The following is a 27031-nucleotide window of genomic DNA, read 5'->3' on the forward strand; positions in this document are numbered from 1 at the left end:
GACTGTCAGAAATTATAGCAGAATATAGATAGACTGGAGAGTTGGGCAGATAAATGGCAGATGGAGTTCAATCCGGGAAACTGCGAGGTGATGCATTTTGGAAGATCAAATTCAAGGGTGAACTATATAGTAAATGGAAAAGTCCTAGGGAAAATTGATGAACAGAGAGATCTGGGTGTTAAGGTCCATTGTTCCCTGAAGATGACAACGCAGGTCAATAGGGTGGTCAAGAAGGCATATGGCATGCTTTCTTTCATTGGGCGGGGTATTGAGTACAAGAGTTGGCAGGTCATATTGCAGTTGTATAGGACTTTGGTTCGGCCACATTTGGAGTACTGTGTACAGTTCTGGTCGCCACATTACAAAAAGGATGTGGATGCAGAGGAGGTTCACCAGGATGTTGCCTGGTATGGAGGGTGCTAGCTATGAAGAGAGGTTGAATAGATTAGGATTATTTTCATTAGAAAGACAGAGATTGAGGGGGGACCTGATTGAAGTCTACAAAATGATGAGGGGTATAGACAGGGTGGATAGCAAAAAGCTTTTTCCCCCCCAGAGTGGGGGACTCAATTACTAGGGGTCATGAGTTCAAAATGAGAGGAGGAATGTTTAAGGGAGATATGTGTGGAAAGTTCTTTACACAGAGGATGGTGGGCGCCTGGAACGCGTTGCCAGCGGAGGTGGTAGACGCAGACACGTTAGCGTCTTTTAAGATATATTTGGACAGGTACATGGATGGGCAGGGAGCAAATGGACACAGACCTTTAGAAAATAGATGATGGGTTAGACAGAGGATCTTGATCGGCGCAGACTTGGAGGGCCGAAGGGCCTGTTCCTGTGCAGTAGGTTTCTTTGTTTCTTTGTTTCGATCTACCTTCCTCACTTGTTGAGTTTGAGTGTTTTGCGTTTGAAAAGTTGCACACCATAACTTTGTTGATGTAGAAAATGAGAGACAAGGAACGGCACTAGGCAAATATGATTCTTAAATCTGTAGTTGTCTCATAATTGTGGTAGGCTCACTAAGCATAAATAAGGATAATTTATCTTTTTTGTTGTCATTATATCACTATTATTTGCTGTCCAATAACTTTATATTTACCATGTTGCACAACTGGTCAAAAGTAACATTGACCTTCAGTTGCTGTTTGTCGATCTTTTAACAATTCACATGGTACAACACAGTGCATATTCATCAATTTATTGTAACTATGTACAGTGAAATGCAAGCATCCAGTTAATATAAATAACTTCATGGATGTTTGACTCTTTCAGCTCTAATTCACTTAATGATAAAAGCCCAGTCGTAGAGCCAGGACGGTATGATTCTCGATCATCCTACAAGGAAAACAGGTATTTTTATGAACTCCTATCACCCCATGTTCTTCACTACCTCTCTCAGACACACATTTGCTAGCTCGCGCTCACACTCATTCACTCATTCTCCAAAGTCCTGCTTGTGTCTCATTGTCCTATATTATGTGAGCTTATTGTAAAGACAGGATTATTCCCATTTCCTCTTCATGGTGGAATAGTCTGAGTTGACTCACCGGCTGGACACACACATGCGAAGAATGTTTAATGGACTGCTAATAAAACCAATGACATTGATTGTTTCACACAAGTTCGACTGACAGCTTTTTGCCTCAGACATTAGGATCCAATTAATTTCTTATCAATGGCAACTGCATAAATAGAATTTGGGCCCATCCTATAATGGCTCTGTTGATAAATCATATCTCATCATTTAGGGTTGATATGACCAACAGGTTGGTCTTCCTGTGGTAGTAAATGTCATTAACATTTTAGTGTTTTGCAATATGGGAGCTCACAGCAGCAACTCAGGTGCAAAGGATTCTTAACATTTCTTATCATTTTAGTATGGCTGCTATTCAGAACACTTGTATGTACCAATGAGTCCCAGTTGCACAAGGCATTTTCAATGTAGACAGTGGTCCCATGTACCTGTGTGTTTTTGCTAATGTGAAGGTAGACAGCCCAGGAGTGTCACAGTTGATCGATAGCAATAATTGGTAGAAGGAAAGTAATCACTCAATATAATGAGTAGCAAATGACAAAGATGAAAGTTGGTGCAAAAGACACAGTTTAATATAACAGCCCATATGTTGAGGGAACGTTGTGCTATACTGATTTAACAAAACGTAAGGAGAGGGGAAGAGTGATAGCATGCAAAGAAAAATCCAACCAGTTCTCTGGTGGGAACGGAGAAATGGAAGTTACATTTTCAGACCCGGACGATTATGAATCTACTCCATAGACATTATCATGTTTGACCATATGTCTGGGAAGCTTTACAGATTATATTATCAGTGCTTAGAAAAAAATGCGGATAAATATTGGGGAAGTCAGATAAGGACTAATATGCTGCCCTCATTAAAGGAACAAAGAAAAAGTTATGATTAATGACTAGAGGAATATAGGATGTATTTTACTGAGATGCAACAAGTAGTTGATTGTGTTTTTATGTCAGCCCTCCAAGTGAGCATCTTTCCGAGGATGGTGATTCATACCGATCTCCAAGTTATTCAAAGATCAGGAACTCCAGGTATGCTGACATTTTCAACATTGTACTCAAATTTGTTTTCTTCTTGCGTATATAACGATTTTAAAAACTAGGATGGCCATCCTCAATTCTGACTAGAAGCAAATGTTAAAACTCACCTTTTGAGGTTACACAAAGTTAACTGGATAGACAGATTGAAATTTGGGGTATTATTTGATGATGGTAAGTAGAGAGAATTGTTGTAAATTAGATGCACTGTATTGATATTTCTCATTATCCGAATAGCACGCTTGAAGTTTAGCACGCCTGTAACTGTGAAGTAACATATCTGCTCAAAAGTGTTTTTTCTTCGCAACAATTACTCCCAGCAAACCTACCCTGTCTCTTGGGCCCATAGTCCTTTCCATCCTAACCTCAAAACTGAATTCTTTATTTCATTCAATGGTGCTGGCAGCGGCCCAATTTTTGCCCTGTCTTCCTTCTGGGATCGTTCTGTCACACACTGACTCTGTGCTAATGAGATACTGATCCCAATACCTGGAACTCATCCAGTCACTTTATTCTGGCACAATCTCCCAAATTTCAAATCACAGGTGAGGGGAGATGTTTAATGGAGACAATTCTAAATGCTTAAGTCCAGTTAACTGTGAGCATGCAACAAATGAACAGAATCTCATAGGGATAGAATTTGAATTTTGCTGTGCCTGGTTTTTACTGTAACAGATCATAATTTTGCAAGCCAAAGCCATTTCAGTTGTATAAGGCTATTGTCCTGAAGGCATTAATGTTCATGTTGCTTCGAGTTCCATCCAATCTCATAATGTTGCACACAGTCTGAAACGGGAGAGAAGGTGTTCACCTTCATAGGGAACATACGATTTTATACAAGATTCAAAGAGTCCTAGTAATTACTGAGTGTCTGAATTGTAACGTAGTTGTACTCATTGATATCATGCAATAAACCACCGCATTAACTAGAACAGTTCCTATTTGAAAAGGCTCCACCTTGGAGGATCTGTTACCGTTACTGTACAGTCCCTTGGCAAAGTATAGACCAAGATGGCAGCAAGCTATCTCAAACAGTTCTTACTCTGAGCCACATCATGGCAGAGGTAGCTGATACCACAGGGTAGTAACAGTGGTAATCAGGGCAGATACCATATACCCAAAGAACTCTGAAAAATATCAGATCTGGAATTGACTCAAACCACTTTCACCTCTGGCACGGCTCAAGGCATTTAAACTGCCAATACAAGTAACAATACAAGAAGAGGTGCCAGCAGCCTATTTGTTAACTTCTCTGTCTTGATCCTGCTTCTAATCCTAAACCCTGCCATTCCACCAACTTCCCCCAAAACTCTGCCCTGCTGATACTGGTGGTGAAAGAACTGGCCCTTGGCAACTTGTGTCTTTAATTCTTGTAAGGCTAGATGCCTAGTTTTTGTTTTGGCCTCAGGCTTCCTCGTTTGTACAGGAAGTAAAGCACCAATTTAGGCCTAAAGGAAAAATATAAGTCCGTATGATATACTGAAAGAATAACAATGCAATTAATTTTTTGTTTCTATAGCTCATCTCTCTCTGATGGCAAGAGTCCTGCAAAAGTGATAAGTTTAACCACTGCCTTCACCAGCGCTGAACAGTAAGATAAAATATTATTTTTAATGTCCTAATTTTGTTGAGTTTGTCTATTATAATGTTGGCATTCGTCAGGAATGCCAAGAGACAGTGATCCAGGGTAGATACCACGGCAATCACAGTCTTTGACTATGTGCTAATAGATGTGTCAAGTTGTGAGACAAATTAAAGGTACTTGCATTCCAGTCCAATTAGCTTAAATAAAAGCCAAAATAATGTGGATGCTGTAAATCAGGAACAAAAACAAAGTTTCTGGAAAAGCTCAGCAGTTCTGGCAGCATCTGTGAAGGATAAAACAGAGTTAACGGTTTTGGGTCCAGTGACCCTTCCTCAGAACTGAAACGTTAACTCTTTGCACCTTCACGGATACTGCCAAAGCTGCTGAGCTTTTCCAGCAACTTTGTTCTTGTTTCCAATTAGCTTAAACCTTGTTTTGGTTTTGGAATATTAAAAGCTAAAATGTAAATGTTTTGAAAGTAGCAAATGTGGATTCAAAACCTTGGAGACTTATCAAATTCAATGCAGCAGGATGAAAGCACTTTCTGTTCGCAACCTCCTTTCATTTTCTCAGTCAGTGTTTTCCAAACCTTTTCCTGCTGTGACCCTTATTTTGAAACTTGTCACAACCCTTCCATGAGGACTGAGAGAGTGGTGGCTTGACCGTGATAGTGGGTTTGGTTTGGAGTGGGTGATGACTTTGAGAGTTGAAGACTGTTAGAGAGGGAGCAAAGCCATTCTGGCTCAGTCAGAGCTCCATAGCAGGCTGTACAGCCTCATAACTCTCTGTACATTACACCAAATTCTCAGCCTGTGATCCTGCTTGGGTTTGCAAACCTCAAGTTGAAGAACTCTGTTTTAAGTGAAGTGAGTTAGGTGCAGTTTTTCAATCAATTCCTGATGTCAAATCACCTCTATATTGAGATGAAATCATTCAGACTGAGCAAAGTGGGAGGAGGGTTCACAGTGTTGTAGCATAATACTCTTCTGAAGTTACTGTTAATGCAGACTGTGGCATTGGAAGAGAATGAGTTTCACCATACTTTTGATTTGAAAATTGCTTAGCACTGACACTTTGTGGCTGAAGTAAAATACTACAGATCATGATTGCATTGATATTATTGATAAACTTGTCCAAGTGAGTACATAAACTAGCCACAAATGTAGCCTAATCCAGCAATTAGGAAGCAGGACTTTCCAACAAATAGATCATTGCCTTTTGTAATCTGCTGGGCCATCTGTCATCAAAATGGAAGCTGAACAATCAAGAAAATATAATTAATATATCAACATTTGTATGTGTAATGCCCAAAGGTGCATTGGTCTGCTGATTCTTTATGCTGAACATTTTTCTATAAGTGACCATTTTCCAAATTTTGGTTTCACAGGTTGATGCAACATTGAGGGCCAAAGGCCCTGTACTGCACTGTAGTGTTCTATGTTCTATATATGTTCTAAGGAGGCAAATTCCAAGTGTATCTTAACCTCGTCCAAGCATCAAACCTAGGCATTGGCATTATTTGAATCACATGCTAGCCATTTAGCCAACTAGTTAGTCTAGTCTAAACACAGATATGAAAACTAAAAACACTGTCTTGCAAACAGAATGAGTCATATTCTCAGGCAGGATGTAACTTAAAGGAGGCTTTGTGGTGTAATGGCTTGTGTCACTGTCTGAGTCAGAATCTGATGATGATAGCTGGTAGAATTTAAATTCAATGAATAAATCTGGAATTACAAGCTAGTCTCAGAAATAATAATCAAGGCAACTATCATCAATTGTCATAAAATTCCAGCTGGTTCACTTATTTCTTTCAGTGAAGGAAATCTGCCACTCTTACTTGGTCTGATCTGTATATGACACTAGGCCCACAACAGTGTGGATCACTCTTAACAGTCCTTTGAAATGGTGGAGCAAGCCACAGAGATCGAGGCCAATAAGGGATGGATAACAAACCTCTGCCAATGATGTCAAAGTCATGTGAAAGAATAAAGAAAAATGTCACGTGGTATTTTTAATAAAATTATTGGTAAAATATATGCCTCAAATTCTGAATAAAATTTCATAATATGTGTAATTATTGGTGTTTCAGGAAAGTGGTAACTTTCTATTGATGTGTACTGCATGTTTATTATGTGGGTTTCTTTGGCGTCTTATTTTCTAGGTTTTCTACTTCCCTCTCTTTGACTGCCTGAAATGAAACTGACAACAGACACTGCTGGCGCATGATATATGCTGCTTTTGGTTCAGAAAAGCCAGATTTCACACCCACCATGAGTTTTTCCTTTTGATGCTTTGTTGTTAAACACCACAGTGTTTGTTTGGACTTCCAGCTCAAAGTAAGACTTAAGTTTATACCCAGACAATGGGCAAGGAAGTGGTAACAAAGTGTGGGGCTGGATGAACACAGCAGGCCAAGCAGCATCTTAGGAGCGCAAAACCTGACGTTTTCGGGCCTAGACCCTTCATCTGCTGCTTGGCCTGCTGTGTTCATCCAGCTTCACACTTCGCTATCTTGGATTGTCCAGCATCTGCAGTTCCCATTATCTCTGGGCAAGGGAGTGGTGCCCATTTGTTTTATTTTCATTTTCAACAATTTGCTGTTTGTTCCTCTTTTTTACCATATATATCTAAATGTGCTGTGACACCAGAACAACAGAAGTGATCAGCAAAATAAAAGATAAAGTAATCATCTTGTACCTTTTATCTTTTTCATGTTTTTCTCAAAAGTGCTCCTCTCAGAGCAGGTAGCTCGTATTGAGTGCTACAACAAGCAATAATTTTAGTATTTTGTCAGTAATTTTGAATAGATATTTACTTGTTTCATTTGCAGGAGATCCTCAGATAAAAATAAGTGCAGCCAGTGTTACAAACCCATCGAACACGGTGCTAAAATGATCTTGGAAGAGCTGAACATTAATTGCCATGCTGCATGCTTTAAGGTATGAGTTATAGAATAGCAAAACTACCTTTTCCAGATTATTGTATTGTAATGGCTAACAATAAAAAAAAAATGTGCACTTAAATACTGTTTACATCGTTCACTTTTTCTTAATTTAGCCTATTTTTCTAATCAACTTATTCAGAGACATTATTACATACCTCTGGTGCAGGTGAGACTTGAATCCGGGTCTCTCGGTCCAGGGGTAGGAACATTACCAACTGCACCGCAAAACAGCCCTTATACATCATTTGCTAAGTGGTGTGGTTAATTGTTTCCACCTTTTCCCTATCAACCTGTGGGGAAACAAAGAATATCCACTTAGATTAAAGCCCTCCATTATCAACTTAGTCAACATCACAAAATCATCACGTGCAGTCACAGGTCCATGTGTATTAGCTGACATTCTGCATAATTTTGACTTCAGCTGGTGACAGGAGTTCAACCTAAAATCAAAATTCACCACTCTCTGTGAGGTTAAGCATCTCCACAAAAGATTTACTAGTCAAGCATACATTGATCATAACTAGAACAGTTAATGTGTTTTAAAAAAATATTCCTGACAATAAAGGAGAAAACAAGCCAGGTATTTTCTGCCACCTTTCCTCATCGCTTCTCATTGGAATGAGCTGGGATTTACCAGTATCTGCTAATTTATAAAATTTCTTCCCTGCAATGAAGTACTAATTGACCTCACGTCTTTCTATTTAGACTGCCCCCCTTGCCTTTCCCTCTCCCGACTGTACTTGAACATTGGCTGTATGGGATAAGCTTATAAATCTTGCAACTAAATAACATAACCATGCTTCAGAAATGCCTGGCTGTAAGTGACACTTTGTAAATCCAACCTGTGCCTCACATAAGCAAAATTATGCTCAAACTTATTTTGGCTTTGTTATCATGTTTTTGTTCATTGTAAAGGTATTTACTGTGGTTCACAGAATAATTGTGATTATGCTTTTCTTACTGCAGTGCCAAATTTGCCACACCTCTCTTGAAAACTTGAGTGCTGGAGATAACTTCTGGGTTCACCAACGTGTTGTGCATTGTGAGAACTGCTATGATCAAGTAAAAGGTAAGTGGCAGAGTTAATAATGTTTAATGAGAAATTAATCATTGCATGGCTTCCATGCCCTAGAACCCTGTCCCCATGCTCTTCTATTGGTTACCTCATGCAACCATCCTCAGTGCAATTGGTCAATAATGACAGGCACAGTGCTAATTCATTTGCTTTTCATTATTGGAATCTCAGTTAAAAATCTAGCAGTTGTACGACAGTCTGCAGAAGCAGGGCACTATCTCAAATCATAACCATACGTAGAAAGCAAAAAAGAAGAACTTGCATAGGAATAGGCGAAGGTCATTCCACACATCATGAAAATGAGACCATCCCTGATCCTTGTACTTGTCCTGTGTCTTTGAAAATGCAAACATGTTTAAATGGACAGTTAATTTCCACTAGCAAGCTCGCATAAATAGCAATGAGATGATAACCAGGTACAATGTTTTATTGAGGGATAAATACTGGACAACACAACAACAAAAACTCCATTTCTATTCTTCAGTACAGTATCATGAGATATTTTGTCTCTATTTTAGGTTTGGGTGGGTTAAAAGTATCAGTGCAACATTAGATTGAAAAGTGACTAATCCATTGTTTGCGACACTGTAGAAATTCAGTTGTCATTATTGATAAATTGCTCTGAGGACTGTTGTAAAAAGTGACTGGGGATAGGGTGGTAGAGTGTGAGGGCCACATGCGATGAAATTTCCCAGAAACCCGTCCAACCAGACTGACTGACTCTTAACAGTTAGCAAGATTGTCTCCGAACACTAATCCAAAACTAGAAGAGGATGCAAGAACAAGATGTGGCACATTAACTTCAGATCAATGAGCTTGAGTTACACTTTTGACAGAGGTGGAAAGCTGGCCTGATTTTTCTGCCAGGGAGCATTCATTTCACAGACACCTGTATTCTATCATGTACTGAACTTCAAATTGAACATTCAATGAGAAATGCCTGTATCTTAAAATGCAGGCACAGAAGAAAGAATAACATTATAGTTATATTTTAATAAAAGCAGAGGTTGCATGCTTTTCAATATTTGGACTGTTCATCCAAAGTCCAGAACTAGGCATATGGATATGAAGTACACACATTGTTTAACATACATTGCTCAAGTACTTATTTAATGCAATTTTTATTTTAAGAAAGGAAATAAAATTAGCACTCAACGAGGGACTGCTCTTATGCTGCAGGAATAGTTTAAAAGTTCTTTGCAGTGGAGTTTATACTGATGTCAATCATATCAAACTCATTGTCCTAAATAGAAAAGGAAAAACTATGAAAGCTATATACACGGTGTGAAGCTGGATGAACACAGCAGGCCAAGTAGCAACAGAGGAGCAGTAAATCTTGATGTTTCGGGTCAGGACCCTTCTTCAGAAAAAGGGTCTGAAGAAGGGTCCCGATCTGAAACGTCAAACTTTCCTGCTCCTCAGATGCTGCTTGGCCTGCTATGTTCATCCAGCTTCATACCGTGTTATCTCAGAATCTCCAGCATCAGCAGTTCCTACTATATCTCTCCAAAGCTATACACTTGCTTTGTCTGATCTATTAAATATTTCACAGCCACTGTTTGGTTCTGTTGGTTAATACCATATTAAAACTACTCCAGGAACTGGGCAAATATAACTGAATATAATATTCTATATTCAATGTTATCCTGGACTGGTATTCTGTATTTGTGATTATATTGCTGATTGCTGCATGCAGAAACAGTGAAATCACAGTTGCTGTTTATTTCAAAAAGTTTTTTAATTAACCTAGTCCTACGATAACCTTAGCAGCATTACACAACAACTGGCTACAAATTTTACGGAATATCTTTTGAGTTGAATCTGTTCTTTCACATTTTGTCTTATTAACACTAATAGCCATTTCATAGTATTCTACATCCATTCACTGGAGTAGGCCTTAAACAGTGTCGACCGGGGACAATGAATTCCTATCTATGTTTCCAAGAAAATGGGAAGAAATGTAAAATGAGCTGCTGATTTGCCATCATCTGTTTATGCCATGATACAAAATTAATATCCTTGAGACCCCTCCTGATTCTGTCTTCATTAATGCTGAAAAGAGTAACATTTTGTCAAAGCCTTTCATCTTGTACTCATCTGGATAATTCACAAGAAATACCAAAGGAAAGGGAAACAATATTTATATTCTTTGGGACACAACTCTGTTCTTTTACAGAAAAAAAAACTTGTAAACTCACTTGTCTGCTTCAGTTCAATGAAATAGGAGATAGCCATTCTCTGGTTAATTTTTCAGGGCAATCAATGCAATCAGATGCTATGTGCCAAACAATCAGCACTCTGCTCTCACACAATAAAAATTTTTTTTCCTTTTACTTTGCTGTTTCCTGCAAATTGTCTTGATGTGTACAAGATGGAGAATTTCAATAAAATGTGTATATTCTTCAGTGCTCAAGTTGTGTCCTACAAAGTGACAATTTGTCTTCCGTCTTGCTTCCTCTCATGATCTTTAAGAATTTAAAATTCAATTTTGGTCCAATGAACAATTTACTTGCTGATTTTCCTCATTTGTTTCTCTTTTTCATCGCCTAGTTATTTTTCATATTAAATATCTTGGCTTTAGACATGTGCTTCTTTAAAAATGAAGACATCTTTAAAAATGAAGACACAATTCAAGCATTTTGCATAAAAAGTAACCTAGTTTTCAGTGACTTTATCTTTTGTAAAGTGTATCAAGTTGTAAAAAGAGTATCGATCATTGGCCTCAAAATTGCTGTCAGTGAAGAAAGACACTCAAATGAATTCAGTAATCTCTGGTGTAGATTTTCGCTATCCTAACATAAATTTGAATCTTTAGTCAGGTCAAGTAAATTTCCAGGTGTTTAGCAACAGCAATGTCACCAAGTTGATTTAAACAGCCAATTGCAATCTAAGTATTTTCACAGACAGCAAGCTTGGAGGTGAAATATACTGATTATCTTTCACTTTGCAATAGCCTTTTATAGAGAGTGATATATTTGATTAGAACACGCACATGAGATTAAGATAATTAAATTATCACAAACTTGAAAACATGTTAAATTTAGTTAAAAAATGCACATTTATTCATTGTGGAGTAACCTGATAGTCCATTGATGTTAAACTCATTTTTCAAGGCCAAAGAGATTTTTCAAAAGTAATTATCACCCTAGTCCATGTTAAAAACCTAGCTATCTTTCATTTGATATGGTCTAACTTCTTCACAGTTTCAATAGTGAGACTATTAGTATAAAATGGCAAGATCTCTTCAGCTATTTCTGACAGATCATAATCGATTGATGATTTTAACTGTGTACTCAAAGGGGAAGTCCAAACTCACAGAAAGCAATATCTTGATTTTTGTGTTTAACTGTGTATGCGCTGACTCCAGAAGTTATTATCTTTTTCAAGTATGACAGTGAATGCCGATTGTTTGCCATCACTGACATGGCAAAATCCAAACTGTTACGTTCATGCCTTACTGTGAAATGTTTTTAAACGTCTGATTGCAAAGTACATGTGTATGAAATAATTCATGATGGAACATCTTAATCTCTTTTAAGTCTGAATAAAATTTCTATTTTTGTTTTTTTGCAGCACAACGATCATACTAAATTGATACATGGACAAGTTTATCAGTGTTTCAATGACTATGATTTCAGATTTATTGGGGTTAGGAGGATATATTTACGCTACTTTACAAACTTTAGAACAATCTCTTAAACAAATTACCATTCCTTTTTCAAATTGTAATTTCTGGATTTAATTCCAAAATAAAGGAATACCATTTCCTTAGTACTCTTTATGTATACATTATATTTTCGGGAGCAACTTGCTACTAAAGGCCTGCATCAACGGACGTGAAGTCATTGCTTAAAGAACAGCCATGAAATAACTGTTCCATTTGATCATTAAATTGGTGTACCAGGATCAAATGTGGTTTCTTCCTCGAAATGATGTTCACCAGCCTCTGCCATTGCAAATGCATAATCGTTGTGTTTTTATTTTCTACCTGAATCTAGAGAGTACTATGCTTTGCCCAAATTATAAAAGAACTACAGATGAGATGTTGAAGTGGAATGGTATGTATTAATAGAACTGAAATCCGCTATCTGTTACCTGTATAGCAAAAACAGATTCAGTTTTTCAAGACAGAATTACATAACTTGAGAATACATCAGATCCAGTATGTTGAAAGGGCAGCCTATATATTACTGAGGGTTCAGGCCTGTTCACCTCAGCACAAGTAGTTTGTTTAGTACTACAGCAAATTTGGAAATGTGTGAACTGTGATTTTTTTTAATTTAAAGAATTTAGGTAAATGGTATTTTGGGACAAAATCTGCTACATAGAATTACCATTGCATTGATAATGTCAGCACTACCCTAATTGCCATGATAAGATTGCATCTTTAAAGGCTGGCACTATTGTGGATTCAATATTTTGATGTTTCTGAAATCTAACAAATAGCTTTCAGGCAAGCTTAAGATTTGCAAAATTCTTAAGCATAATTTGAAAAAAAGAGTTCTTTAAAAGCAAGCGACAGAAATTTGAAAGGAACACTTTAAATCTAATTTCTGTAGTTAAACACTGTTTTTAGGGAGGTTTATATTTCTATATAGTATATAAAATTTGAAATGTTATTAGCATTTTATTTCAACTACTATTGATATCTATGTAACAAACAGTCTGGGTCAAATTTTCTTTTTGCACATATAGTCTTAAAGCTGATTGTACTGATGGAAGCCACTGGCAAGAACATTCAAACAAGCTCAAACGAATATATGTCTAGTGGCATTACACGTTGGGGTGATATTTCCACCAGTAATTTATAGATACCATTCTGTTTGTAGAACCACTCATGCAGTAACAGCTTAAACATAACTTCAGTAAAAATCACATTGTTTATGTTTGTTCTTGTTCATGGTAGCAACAAGCAAAATCAATAAATATTCATTTTGCTTCTTCGAACACCACATCAAAATGCTGCAAGCAAGAAAATCTGGCCCATTTGTATTTAACATTTTTAAATATAGCTTTTAATAAACAAAAAGTATGGTTTGGATCAGTTGAGACAACAGAAAGTGGAATCAGTGGATCCATCAATCCTATCTTTAGAATTCTTGGACATCATGTACGTTACTTGGACATGGCTGTGATACATCATCTATAAAAGTAAAATCTTTTATATTCACTGGAGAATTAACTTGTGAAACTCAATTTTTTTAAATTATTTTATTGAACAATTGAATACACAATTGCATCAGGAATGGTGAAATTGAGGACACTAACATCTTTGAAAGCTCAACATGCCTTATTCAACACCTCTTGTAACTGAGAGTAAACATAAACATTATTCAAAAATTCAGTGGTGAGAATAAACACATTAGCAGCAACAATGCTTTGGTGGTTCAAACGATCATTTGTCAGAAGCAAGCAACAATCTGAGTTCCCATTTTAAATGAAATCATTGTGTCAGGAATATGTTAACTAAAATTATGTGCTACGTACTAATGCATGAATATTCAGCAAGAAAAAATGTTGGTACAGTACTATTTTGTTAATGATCTCGAATATTGTGTTAATAAAAAGTAAGAACTGGCCAAATTAGATAAATACTGTTGTCCTTTAATGATGTGCTTATTCCATTTCTTACTTGGAAATCATTTTTGATTCTTTTCTTTTATTTATACATTTTATTTGGCCCAGCCTTTCTGATACCATTTTAGTCATACGTGCAAAATCATGTTAGATCATTGGGAAATATTATAGTTTGGCCAAGTTTACTTCCATTTCTCGTTTCTTTAAATTCATCAACTCGTACTTTTTTCATTTTCGCAAATATTTTCAAGCTGATTCAGTAGCAGAAAAATGTTCAATGGAATTTCGTCCAAACTTTTGATCCGTGGCCTAATAGGGGAATGATTTTTTTCCCACTATCCTGAAATCTTGGTCTTCTCGACTGGGGCAATTATATTTTTTAAAAATTTAATTCTGAAGAGACCAAGTTCCAGTATGTCCCTTTTAAATCTAACCCGCATGCATTATTTCTCCCAAATGACAACTCCAGACTCAGTCATTTATTGTCAATTCTTGCCCTCACTTGGGAGTCGAACTGAAAGGAATGCACTCTATACTTAGAAATATAATTTCCTGTGTCAAAGAAATTGACTGACAGTAATCAACACCTAACACATAAAACACCTTACCCTGTAATACTTTGGACTGTAATCTATAAGTTGATCTTTGTAGTCTCACGAAGATGGCATAGGCTTGCACAATGTCCAAGACGTGAAATACTGGGTTGGGCGGTTGCCATTTTGAAATGTGAAATATGGTGATTCATGTTAAATTAATGTGGCACATTGACATTGATTAATTGTACAGAGATGCCTCTAACCACAATCAAAGCATTTTAAAATCATTGAATTAACTACTTGTGGTACCCAGTCCAAATAAATCAAATGAGTTATTTTGCCAGTAGCATCGTAAGGATCCCACTCTGGTTCAGATGAGGTGCTCCGACTTTCGGAATTATTCCCCCCACCAAAATCCACCTCCGCCCCCAAATGCACACACAATGAGATATCTTCCCATTCATTCATTGAGTCGGATATTCTGTAGTTTTGTATAATCTGATGACATTTTGTGCACTGCTAACTTACTGCAATTTGCTAATGAAGCCATACAAACCATCAGCAGGGCACACATATGCATTTCAACACCCTCTGAAGCCTTTTTCTCCAACAACTATCACTCATTCCATCCAGCACCAATATGATCTGTGAATAGCTTGTTGAGGCATCCATCAAAAGGTTGAACTATGGACGTTAAACTTCTTGGTAAAGCTGCATTACAGGTGCTATATTTTCATAGACGCCTGTGGAACTCGTTGGTTATAAAGGATCTGAGCACGACCAGTATTAATAAACTGCATTTTTTACATAGGCCATCCAGACTGCTATTCAACACACCATCAGTCCACAAATTCAGTTTATTCGATTCATCCAGCCATTGATATGAATGCACTCAAGAAGAAGAATGGTAGAATTTGAGTTTCTACAGGATTTACATTTGAAAATTATGATAGACATTATTCCGTTCACGGCCATTTCACCCATGTTGCTGATGTGACATGATGGGTACTTACTCTTCTGCTGTTTGATGAATCACCCTAACCGTCATTTTAACATTAGCGTCCTTTAGTAGTTTCTGAGCAATCTTGGACTTTAGTCAGATCACTATATTGGTTTGTTCCATATACCTGCTATATCATTAATTAGCTGAGATAAAAAAGTGCGCGGCTGGATGAACACAGCAGGCCAAGCAACATCTTAGAAGCACAAAAGCTGACGTTTCGGGCCTAGACCCTTTGGCCCGAAACATCAGCTTTTGTGCTCCTAAGATGCTGCTTGGCCTGCTGTGTTCATCCAGCCCCACACTTTGTTATCTTGGATTCTCCAGCATCTGCAGTTCCCATTATCTGAAATATCACTAAATAGCTGTTGGTCTGAACTTAACTATTCATTTGACCCACTTAAATGTTTATGTATACATCACAGTCCATATGAGGGTATAATCATTCCAATGATTTTCTAGCACTTGTTCTGATACATAGAGGTCAAATCATCGGCTTGTCCCAGCTCTTACAGTGCGTTTGGATGAGGTTTTTTTCTTCAGTGTGGATTTTTTTTTCCATACTCACTTTTTTTTCGCATGAAACAGCAAATTCTCTCTCTGCAAGGCAGTAAATTGTTGTGTTTGCAAACCATAGGATATTTCACTGGAAACTGGCTTTCAACTTAATTCATTTTCCACAGGGATCCTTTTCTGTTTGTCACTCATGTTGCCACGTGTGCTCTGGTCCATGTGAGCATATGTGAAACTCCCATTCACCTTCTTCATAACACTGCGTACTGCCTGATCCCATGCACTGACTTATGATAAAGGCACAGAAAACACATTTCTCTGGTCAAAAATTGAAGCTGACTATGAATATTAATAAAGCATGCAGGGGTGCCAAGAGGAATCACCCTAATTGCCAAGTATAGGCAATTCCAAGTTTTGGAACTGAAGAGAACATAAGAAATAAGAGCAAGATGCCATTTGGCATAGTAGGCTGTTACACTAATGAACAGAATCATAGATAATCTGCCAGTCTTTCATAGCCATTTTTTCTCTGTGCTAATTAAAAATTTGTCCAACTCAGCCTTTAATATATTCAATGACAGTCTCCACTGCTCACTGGGGAGAGAATTCTAACTGCCAATGGCCCTTCACAAAGCATAAAAAAACCTTCTGATATCTTTATTTTAACCTGTGTGACTCAGTTATGATTCTCCGCCAGAGTATACAGCCTCTCAGCATTTATGCTGTCAAACCCTTCTCATGATTGTACATGTTACAATAAGATTACCCTTCAGATTTTTAAAATTCTAATGGCTATAGGTGAAACCTGCTCAACATTTCTTCATACAACCATCCTTTCATTCCAGGGATCAGCTTAGTGAACCTTTTTTGAACTGCTTCCAACACAAGTAAATCCATAATCCACCACCATCCCCAACCCCGCCACCCCCGAGCTTTTGTAAACAAAACTGCATGCAGAACTTGAGGTGTGGTCTCTGTACAGTTGCAGCAAATAAGGACAGGACTTTGACATTCCATCTCGTTTGCAATAAAGGCTAATGTTCAGTTTGCTACTGTATTGCAGCTACTTACTGCATCATTTATATAAATGATTTGAATGCGAGCATAGGAGGGATGGTTATTATGTTTCTAGATGCATCAAAATTGGTGGCATAGTACCTAGTGAAGAAGACTATTTCAGAGTACAATGGGATCTTGATCAGATGAGCAAATGGGCCAAGGAGTGGTAGATGAAGTTTAATTTAGATAAATGTGTGGTCCTACATTTTGGAAAGGAAAATCAAGGCATGACTTATACACTTTATGGTAAGATCCTGTGGAATGTGGCCGACCAAAATGACCTTGGGGTGTAGATTCATAGTTCCTTGGAAGTGGAGTCACTGGTACATAGAAACATAGAAGATAGGAGCAGGAGGAAGACATTCTGCCCTTCAGGTCTGCTCTGCCATTCTTCACAATCATGGGTGATCGTCCAATTCAATAGCCTAATCCTGCTTTCTCCCTATAACCTTTGATCTTATTCGCCCCAAGTACTATATCTAGTCACCACTTGAATACATTCAATTTTTTGGCATCAACTACTTCCTGTTGTAATTAACTTCACAGGTTCACCACACTTTGGGCCCTGGTTCTGGACACACCCACCATTGGGAACATCTTCGCTGTATCTCCACTGTCTAGTCCTGTTAGAATTTTATAAGTCTCTGTGAGATTATTTTCTCAGTTGTCTGAACTCCGGTGAAAGCAACCCGAACCTAGTCAATCTCTCCTCACGTCAGACCTGCCGTCACTGGAATCAGCCTGGCAGGCAGAAGAGGCTCAGGTAGATAGGATAATGAAGAAGGTGTTTGGTATGTTTGCCTTTATTGGTCAGTGTATTGAGTTTAGGAGTTGGGAGGTTCTGTTACAGGTGTACATGGGACATTGGTTAGGGCAGTTTTGGAATACTGCATTCAATTCTGGTCTCCCTGCTAAAGGAAACCTGTTGTGAAACTTGAAAGGATTCAGAAAAGATTTGCCAGTGTTAGAGCTTTTGAGCTATAGGGAGAGGCTGAAAAGGTTGGGGCTATTTCCTCTAGAGCATCGGAGGCTGAGGGGTGACCTTATGGAGGTTTATAAAATCATTAGGGGCATGGATAGGGTGAGTAGCCAAAGCTTTTTCCCCAGGTTTGGGGAATCCAAAACTAGAGGGTATTGGTTTAAGGTGAGAGAGAAAGCTTTGAAAGGGACCTGAGGGGCAACTTTTTCGTGCAGAGGCTGGTGTGTGTATGGAATGAGCTGCCAGAGGAGGTGGTGGAGGCTGGTACAATTACAACATTTGAAAGGCACCTGGATGGGTTTAGAGGGATTTGGGCCAAATGCTGGCAAATGGGACTAGATCAGTTTCGGATATCTCATTGGCACAGATGAGTGCCACGGACTGAAGGGCTTGTTTCCATGCTGCATATTTCTATGAGACTATGAACTTGACTCTTTGTGATTCATACATAAGGCTAACCTATCCACATGTACAGCAGCATTCTGTAGTCTCTCTCCATTTAGAGAACGGTTTTATTGTACTCTTCCTAGCACACAGACTTACAACTTCACAGAAGGTACTCAGCCTACTAAACCATGGCCAACTCACTCAGTCTATGTGTACATGTGCTGGAATGCTTTACCTGCGTATCACGATGCATGATTTGCACGATCATATTTTGCGCTGAGTATATTTCCTATGTGCAACTTCACACCCAATTGACGCTGTCGAAATCACGGTGACAAGAACAGAAATGGATGGGAAGAGCTCAGCAGGTCTGCCAGCATCCGTGGAGAGATAGGAGAGTTAACGTTTCGAGTGCAGTGATCCTTTTTCAGAACAGCGAGCCTCACAGCAGGACGCATGTACTGTTGAAGCACACGCAGTTTTGCAACAATAAAACTGCAACAGATTATCGCATGTGACACCCACAAAAAAAACTGAATAAAGAACGATGCGGCAGTGATCCGGAGGCGGGGTGTTGGGGGAGTTCGTTGTGTCTCCGTTACCATTCAGGCGACGACACTCCTTTGATATGGGCGGCGCTTTCGTGAAATAACACCCCCACCCTCCCAAAAAAAATCTTGCAATAAGATCGATTGCGGACTGATAGGGGAGAACGGGGTAGAAGAAGGGTGTCGCCTGATAGCATTTTTAAAAAAAACACATACAGACGGAATACAGTGCTGGCTGGTGTGTGAGTGTTGGCAGAGATCGTAATGGAGAGGAGGGTTTTGCAGACCTGAGTCGCAATATGCGCCTGTTCTTTGTTGTGTAGGAGAGAGAGAGAGGCAGGGAACTGGGGGAGATCGAAAGGCAGCGGCTCCTGTTCGTCCCCATCGAAGCTTTAATCACAAGAAGAGGCTTTTATTTTGGGAGGAGGAGTGGGGGGGGGGGGGGTGGTGGTGGCGGGAAGGGATGGAGGCGCCTCTGCTGAAGGTGATGGGGGCTACAGCGGGGGATGTCAGCTCCAAGGTGAGTGCCGAGCTGGAGGTGAAGAAGCTGCAGGAGCTGGTGAGAAAACTCGAGTGGCAGAACGAGCAGCTGAAGAGCAGGGCCAGTGCCGCCGCCGCTACCTCCTCCTCCTCCTCTCCTACGGCTCTCCTGTACCCTCCCGGCAGCCCGGTTTACTGCCCTGCACCTCCCCCGGGCTCGGCAGCTTACCCTGGCGGTACCGGCAGCAGCAGTAACTACCCGCCCACCGCTCACTGCCGGCAGCCTCCCGGCACCAGCGAAGCTTCTCCCCGCTCACTGGGCTCCAGTGGCTCGGCCAGGCTGCTCCTCGACGAAGTGGACACCCTGGACCTAGACAACGGGGGCTGCAGCGGAAACGAGGACAACTGGTATCGTTCTATTTGTCTCTCCATTTTTACTGCCTTTGTCACCAGCTTGCAAAATATCCATTTTTATTATACACTGGTGGGCGAGCTCAGTGTCGTTTCCTCTTCTTTTCTTTACCTTTCCTCATCTTCTGTCCATCCTCGTCCTCCTCATTTTCTCCCCAGTCTTCCTCCTCCTCATCTTCTCTTCATCCTTCTCCCCATCATCATTTTCTCCCCAGGCGTCCTCCTCCTCCTCATCTCCCCATCCTCCTCATCCTCTTCAGTCCTCTTCCTCCTTATCTTCTCACCAGTCCTCCTCCTCCTCATCTCCTCCCCTGTCCTCTTCCTTCTCCTCATCTTCTTCTCCCCTGTCCTCCTCCTCATCATCTCCCCAGCCCTCTTCCTCCCTGTCCTCCTCCTCTTCCTCATCTTCTTCCCAGTCCTCCTTCTTCATCCTCATAATCTTCTCTTCTGTCTTCCTCCTCATCTTTTCCCCATTCTGCTCCTCATCTTCCCCCCAGTTGGCCAATGTATTCACACCCCCATCCTCACTCTCTCTGTCACTCCCATCCCCTTCCTCCCTCCCCCTAACTTCTCCTTACCATTCATTATATCTGTCAGCGTCATTTGACAAGAAGTTGCCATTTCTACTTTGTTAAATTGCGCAAGACTTCTCCTTATGTTTGTGTCACCAGTGCACACTGTGTACACCTCTTGTCTTTCACCACTTGCCTGTTATAATTTATAGGCATTGGCCAATTGACATGAGACTCTGTTTAATAATAAAGCAGTTTCACCCTGCCATAGATTTAGGTTGGCTGGTCTAAAGTGTATTTTTCTGATCTTTCAATACTGCTTGATTGTTAATCTGAAAAGGTCAGTAACCATAGTGAAAATCAAATTTGTTATTTACGAGTTTAGCTTTTACATTAAAAATTTAAATATAACCTAAAATTATTGTGTGTGGGCAGTGGTTTGCTAGTCATTGTATTTGAAAATAGTATTTTAACAGTTCCTGTGAGTTACAAGCCTACAGGGACAGATTTTAAGGTTGACTAGAGAATGCTAGAAATAGTGGAAAGTGAGAATATAGGAATCCTTTAATGAGCTCTCGGCCCTCAATTCCAGTGATCAAAAATAACTGATGTTGCATACTTATCTGGAAGATTCTAAACCATTCTCGTATTTTGCGCTGTATTTGAGTTCTGAGGAAGGGCCACTGGACCCGAAATGTTAACTTTGTTTTTTCCTTCACAGATGCTGCCAGACCTGCTGGGCTTTTCCAGCAACTTTGTTTTGTTCCTGTATTTTGCATTAGTTTGCTTTGTCGACACCTGTATTGTTTTGACTTGCTTTTTTTCCCCAAAGACACAATAGTGACTACACTCAGTTGCTTCAGTGTCATCAAACATTAACATAAATGCCCTATAGCATCATCAATATAATAAGCATGCAAAGTTGTTGAAATATCATGAGCGGAATCTCATAGTGGCCTGAATGACATGGGTTATGTTCAGATTTATGACCGGATTGTGTGAGAAGTCTGCTGAGGCCCAACTTGATGTTGGGAGCAACTCATTGTATCTGTTGAGTGGGGAAGAGAGTGTCTGCAAAGGCAGTGGCAAGCGGCAAATTAGGGCAGTTTGAAGCTTGTAAAGTACCTTATTAATAGCAGAAATGGTTTCATTAATATTCTACCTTACAAAGCACAATGAAGACAGCAACTTAAGCTCAGTGTTTGTTCCAGAGGACGTCTGTACCACCAACACAGTGCACACTCCATGGGCACTGGACACATGTACCCCACATCTAAGTACGTTGACAGTTAACATGCCCAGTTTCTGAGAAGCTTCATTGGACTTCCTCGATCCACAATTGCTTCTGCACTTAATGCTGCATCTTGAGTGGCACCAGCAGCTATTATTGTAATGGTGTGCTCAGGGACACACAACTATTTTGTGGACTGGACCAGGCTGTATCTCTGGCCTGTCCCCTTACTTGTCATAGCACTCCTTCACTCTGTGACTACCTGGATGCTCATAACATCCCTGCCTTGCCTTAGTATACTTTGCCCCCTCAGCTAGAGATACCAGGCTCACAGTAATGTGTATTGTCTTGCCTTTTAGCACAGCCATAAAGCCAGGAAGCTTGTCTTGCTTGTCAGCAGCCCTCAGTAAAGTGAAGGGGGATAGCCTTTGCTCAAGGCTGTCTTGACCCAAATCCCTCCAAGTGTTTATTTTTCACATACTTATCTAAATGTCTTCTAAAAGTTGTAACTTACCCGCATCCACCAATTCCTCTGTAAGTTCATTCCGCACATGAAGCTACACTGTGCGTTAAAAAATTGCCTCTCATGTCTTTTTTAAAGTCTTTCTACTGTCACCTTAAAATTATGCCCACTAGTCTTGAAATCACCCACCCTAGGAAAAAGACACTTGTCATTTACCTTATCTCTACCCCTCATGATTTTATAAATCTTTTAAAAGTCACCCTCAACCTCCTACGTGAAAAAAAGGTCCCAGTCTATCCAGCCTCTCCGTATAACTCTAACCCTCCATTCCCAACAACATTCTGGTAACTCTCTTGTGAATCCTCTCCAACTTAATAGTATCCTTTCCGTAACAGGGCAACCAGAACTGGACACAGTGCTCCAGAAGAGACCTCACCGACGTCCTGTGCAACTTCAGCATATGTCCCAACATCTTTATTCAAAGGTCTGAATAATGAAGACAACCATACTAAATGCTTGCTTAATCACCCTATTTATAATTAATGCAAACTTCAGTCATGTATCTGAACCCCTAGGTCTCTCTGTTCTATGACAGTCACCAAGGCCCTACTTTTAATTGTATACATTTTGCCTTTGTTGGTTTTACTAAAATACAATACCTCACAATTATCCAAATTAAACCCCATCTGTCACTCTTCAGGAGCTGAATGTTGGGCAATCCACCATTCATCTTGATTCTTATTGTATATTGTGGGATGTTTTCTTCCTGGAATGAGAAATAGACAGGTTTAAAGGGAGATGAAAGTGGATGTTCCAGCTGTTATACTTGGTGCAGCGATGGTGGTGTTCAGAGTGAGTGAACAGGCAGAGCAGAGGACATTCAAGGTTTATGGTGTCGAGTGTTCGGCTGGGTGACAGTGAGTGCAGGAAGATGTTGAAGGTAATACTAAGTGGTAGTGTTGGTGGCTTGGCCGGAGGAGGATGTAGTAACAGAGATAGTGAGTGTAAAGTATCAGAGAGTATCAGAGTTGACTTTCTTCCTACATTGTTGGGTTTACATAATGGCTGAGTCTGTACTGACCTGGGCGGCAACCTAACAGCGTGTTGGCGTTGTGACCTTCTCTGCCATCTTGCGTAAAAGGATATCCTGCCTGTGTGCCACCCGAACCAGCAGAACTTCCAGATTGCTGCCTGCAAAATTTCCCTTGTGTGCCATGTCCAGGGGACATGTCAGGAACCGTGCAGGGCAGCTCTACACTGATAGTGCATGTCTGGTTGGCAGTGGTCTTTTAAAGATGCTGCCAGCACAGGGGATGCCAGTCAATTCTGGATTGTTCTGGGAATGACAGCTGGTAAGATACGATTAGAATCAGATGAGACGGATGCTGTAGGAGTCGGGAAAGTAGTTAATACATTCAGTTTGGTAACGTGCAGTGAGAAAACTCATTAGACCTTGCAGCGTGAAACCCTCCAAAAAATTTGACACAAATGGCCCTTAGCCAAAAAATATGAAATTTAACCCAAAGTTTAATAAAGCGGCAGAACAGCAGTTGGGTTATAGTATTATTGGCTTCTCGTAATATTCCTGGTGTCACAAAAAAACATTCTGCATTCCACAGTGCCTGATGATTGTGAAACATGTTAGTAATCCTTTAAATGTACTTTTTCAATTTCCGGTGGATTTCCTGCCTTGTAAGCTATAAGGTACGTTTTTCAAATGGCTGTATGAAAATTGGCTGGGAACATAGTTATGCTCCTAACAGCACATCACCACACTCTGACCAGGAGAAATAAATCTCATCACCACACACTGACCAGGAGAAATAAATCTCATCATTCAGTAACAGTTAAATGCTGTTAAAATTTAATATAATCAAGTTGCTGATAGGATAAGGTACCCAAAAGCATGAGTGACAAGCGACAATTAGGCACCCAACTAAATAAGCTTTTACATTATTTTTCTGAACCAGAAGATGTCTGAACCAGAAGATGCTGTAATGCTCCTCTGTGTCCCACAAAGAAACTGTGGGCCTTCCCTGACTTAGTCCTCCAAATCTTAGAAGATTAGCCTCATTTCCCATGATATCCTTGTTTCGTCAAGTGTTCCTTGGGTCCTCCTGTAGCCTATTTTTAGCTGCTTCCTGCTGTTTTCTTTGGCATGATCATTAGAATATAATTGAGCTGCTCTTTAACAACTCCTGGATGAGCTGGCTGCCAGTTTTCCTTGTTCCTGCCCAAGAAATGAACCTGAGCTAAACACTTCTGATGCTGCAGTATTGCCCCAGTAGTGGCCTCTATTCCAGATAATACATTCTGCTGTTGGTTTGGACAATTCAACCCATTATGGCTCAAATCAGAAGGTGCAATTGGTACCACTGAGCCAAGCTGATTGTGATTTTAGTATTTTAATAGCTGATTGTTTTCTTGATGTAATCACTGAGAAATTTTCATAACTGCATATCATGACCGTGGTTGTTCCTGAAATGGTACTAAACTGATCAGAATATTGGATAATGTGTTACATGGGCAGGCATCTGATTTTAATGGATCTTTGTAATTTTCTCCACATTGCTCCTGATGATTGGGTGCTATCATTCACAAAATCTGTAGTAATGTCTCTCACGTCCTTTACGAAAGTACTGATTATATTACATTTCCTGAAGCTTAGTTGAGAGTCATGAACAAACCGTGTCTGAATTGAAGTACTATTGAACAGAACCAAGCACGATACAGTATAAAAGTCACAAGTATATTACTCTTAGGATAAAGTCAGTTATTTTCAGTCCTTTTAAATGAAGGTTCCCAGATGTAGTGAACGAAATGAATTTCCATCAAATCAATGTTGTTTTGTTTCATTATGTCTCAATAACTTGTTTGAACAAAATGGCGTAGTTTAAAAAACAGCAACCTGTAATACAGGTTTCGAGGATGTTCAGCCATACCTGCTTTCCAATATGAATGATCAATGTTGTTTAAACAAGTGAGGATTTGCTCTTTTTAATTATTCTTTTAATAAATCATGAGCCTGGGTAATGTATGATGGAAGATTGTAGTTGTGCAGCTTGGATGCTGTCTGTTATAGTGCTACAGTGTGGGCAACCTCAGTCAGGTTTCCAGGACCACATGAGTCACAGTATGATGCAAGTTAGCAGTTTGAGTGTTTGAGATTATGATTTTGGAAAATTCAAAATGGAGGTGTTACACTTCTGAGGTTTTGCTCAGCATATTTCTGTGCTTTTTGGAACAAGCTTCTGTTTATGTCATTTAGTTAAGCTTACTCATTTCAGGGAATAGCATCTTGAGTTAAAATGTGGAAGTCAGACAGAAGGGGAGTGGCAATCCTGTGACTTGGCTTGGAAGCCATTTACCATTTTTAGGTCAGAAACTGGGCTCCAGTGGGGAACCCACAAATAATGCGGGTCCTTCGGCCATTGGCGCCCATGACCTTTGCAATCATGACTTCTCTGACCAATGAGGCCCCTGTCTGGTGAGCTGCACTGGGACACCTATGCTCAGTTGTCTGATTTTCAAATGTAAATTATGAAACCTTAAATTGATCATTAAAATAAGTTCTCGGCATCTGCAACAAATCTGTAACAATAAATATTCATTTTTTCCCCCACTGTGACAAATTTGGAGGAACAAAGTCATATATACGCTGAACAGCTATTAACTATTTTAGACTTTAATCTAATAGTATTCATCTTGTGATTTAGCTGTTCTGTTCTATCAGGGAGCAAAAACACATTTTCAATTCTTTAGAAAATCAGAGAGGCATTTTAACAGACAGGAAAGCAAAATAACCAAATTTATGAAATGATTCTCAACTGTTTAAATGAACAACAAGATCTCACTTTGTTGTAGCATTTACCTCAAAGTGAGTCATAATGCAAATTTCACATCAAATAAATAGGTAAATGATACATCAAATAAAGTGTCACTTTAAAGAGTCAGTAAATCAAAGATATATTTTACTTAGCCACATGCATTTACTTCATTCCCTGCATGAATGTTGTACCCCATAGGTACACAGTTACACAATGTGCAGTTTTTTACAAAAGTAGGTTGGGTTAGGAGTCCTCAACAGCAGCTTTCACATTTGGTTTCACGGATACAATTGCCATCAACAAGTTCTGCGAACTTTCTCTCTTTCTTGGGCCTGTGTTTTCAGATGGTAACTTTCTAGAGTTCCTGTTCAGTAACCCAATAATGATAATACTCTAGTTTATGGTTTGGTCACATTTGGGAAATCACACAGTTGTTTAGCATCTGTGACCTAGTTATAAAGCTTCCAAGATTTTAAACCTTTTTAACCAGCTTTTACAGTACCTCCAAGATTCTCATTTCTGCCAAACAGGAAAAATAATCTCCTGAGAGATGGCTGTTTCTCCACAAAGATTCCGTGCTCTTCCTTCTGTGCCTGTCGGTTTTCTTTGTGTCTACATTGTATATTGACTGCCTTCATCTTCCATCTCTTCAACCTGTGGTTCTCCTTTGTGTACACCAGCCACATGGACCAGGTCCTAACTGCTTTTCTGTTGGGGCTTCACCCAGGACAAGTCTCACCAGGACTTCACATTTTTTGTTGTTATCCAAGAAAATCTCTTTGCCATTGAAGCAAGCTCTTTGAAATTTCTGTCAGGCATCCTTGAAACAATTATGCATTTAAGGGCTATTTCCTTGCTATGTATGGGTCCAAGGCCATCTCAAATTTGAAAATCTGCAACTTGAAACAAAAACTCGTAGAATGTGAAGATAGTTGGAAGGCCAGCATTATTGCTGTCCATAATTGACCTCTAAAGCATAGTTGTGAGTTGCCTCGTGGTTTAGTAGTTTTAATGAATTATTTCCCCCAACATTGTAAATTATTAATGGCATTTAGGAGGCATTTCTACTCAAGGAAAGGATCTTTTCCACAAAAAAATACTTGAACATCCATGATTGGTACCATACCTTGGCTATAGCTCCATTTCTTGAAGCTTGTCAACCATAACTTTATCTTTTCGGAAGGTGTTTTTGAAAAAGTATTGTGCATTAGGCTCCTTGCTAAGATGAGGACTCATCGTGTTAGAGGTAGTGCATTAGCATGGATAGAGGATTAGCTAACTAGTAGAAGTCAAAGAGTCTGGATTAGGGAGACATTTTCAGTATGACAATCT

The 27031-nt window shown here is 39.5% G+C and overlaps 2 protein-coding genes and 1 long non-coding RNA gene across 15 annotated transcripts in view; 2 read left to right on the forward strand and 1 right to left on the reverse strand.

Annotated features, from left to right (window-relative positions):
- Nucleotides 1-13750, forward strand: part of scel (sciellin) — a 72219-nt gene extending 58469 nt beyond the window's left edge. For all 12 annotated transcript variants that reach the window (XM_048532246.2, XM_048532245.2, XM_048532243.2 and 9 more), the window contains 6 exons: nt 1273-1350; nt 2489-2563; nt 4089-4160; nt 6988-7096; nt 8068-8170; nt 11750-13750. In XM_048532246.2, the coding sequence (XP_048388203.1) occupies nt 1273-1350; nt 2489-2563; nt 4089-4160; nt 6988-7096; nt 8068-8170; nt 11750-11766 (454 nt within the window). In that variant the 3' untranslated portion in view covers nt 11767-13750. The remainder of the gene's footprint in view (nt 1-1272; nt 1351-2488; nt 2564-4088; nt 4161-6987; nt 7097-8067; nt 8171-11749) is intronic.
- The window catches only part of LOC132209763 (uncharacterized), a 48659-nt gene extending 29804 nt beyond the window's left edge, over nt 1-18855 (reverse strand). Inside the window, exons 1-2 of the long non-coding RNA XR_009445826.1 lie at nt 18463-18855; nt 7257-7391 (exon numbers count right to left, since the gene is read on the reverse strand). This is a non-coding gene — a long non-coding RNA (uncharacterized LOC132209763). The remainder of the gene's footprint in view (nt 1-7256; nt 7392-18462) is intronic.
- A 383-nt stretch (nt 18856-19238) lies between these two features.
- Nucleotides 19239-27031, forward strand: part of slain1a (SLAIN motif family, member 1a) — a 105180-nt gene continuing 97387 nt past the window's right edge. For both annotated transcript variants that reach the window (XM_048532255.2, XM_048532256.2), the window contains exon 1: nt 19239-19663. In XM_048532255.2, the coding sequence (XP_048388212.2) occupies nt 19239-19663 (425 nt within the window). The remainder of the gene's footprint in view (nt 19664-27031) is intronic.

The sequence above is a fragment of the Stegostoma tigrinum genome, chromosome 6, assembly GCF_030684315.1.
Source record: "Stegostoma tigrinum isolate sSteTig4 chromosome 6, sSteTig4.hap1, whole genome shotgun sequence".
Lineage (NCBI taxonomy): Eukaryota > Metazoa > Chordata > Chondrichthyes > Orectolobiformes > Stegostomatidae > Stegostoma > Stegostoma tigrinum.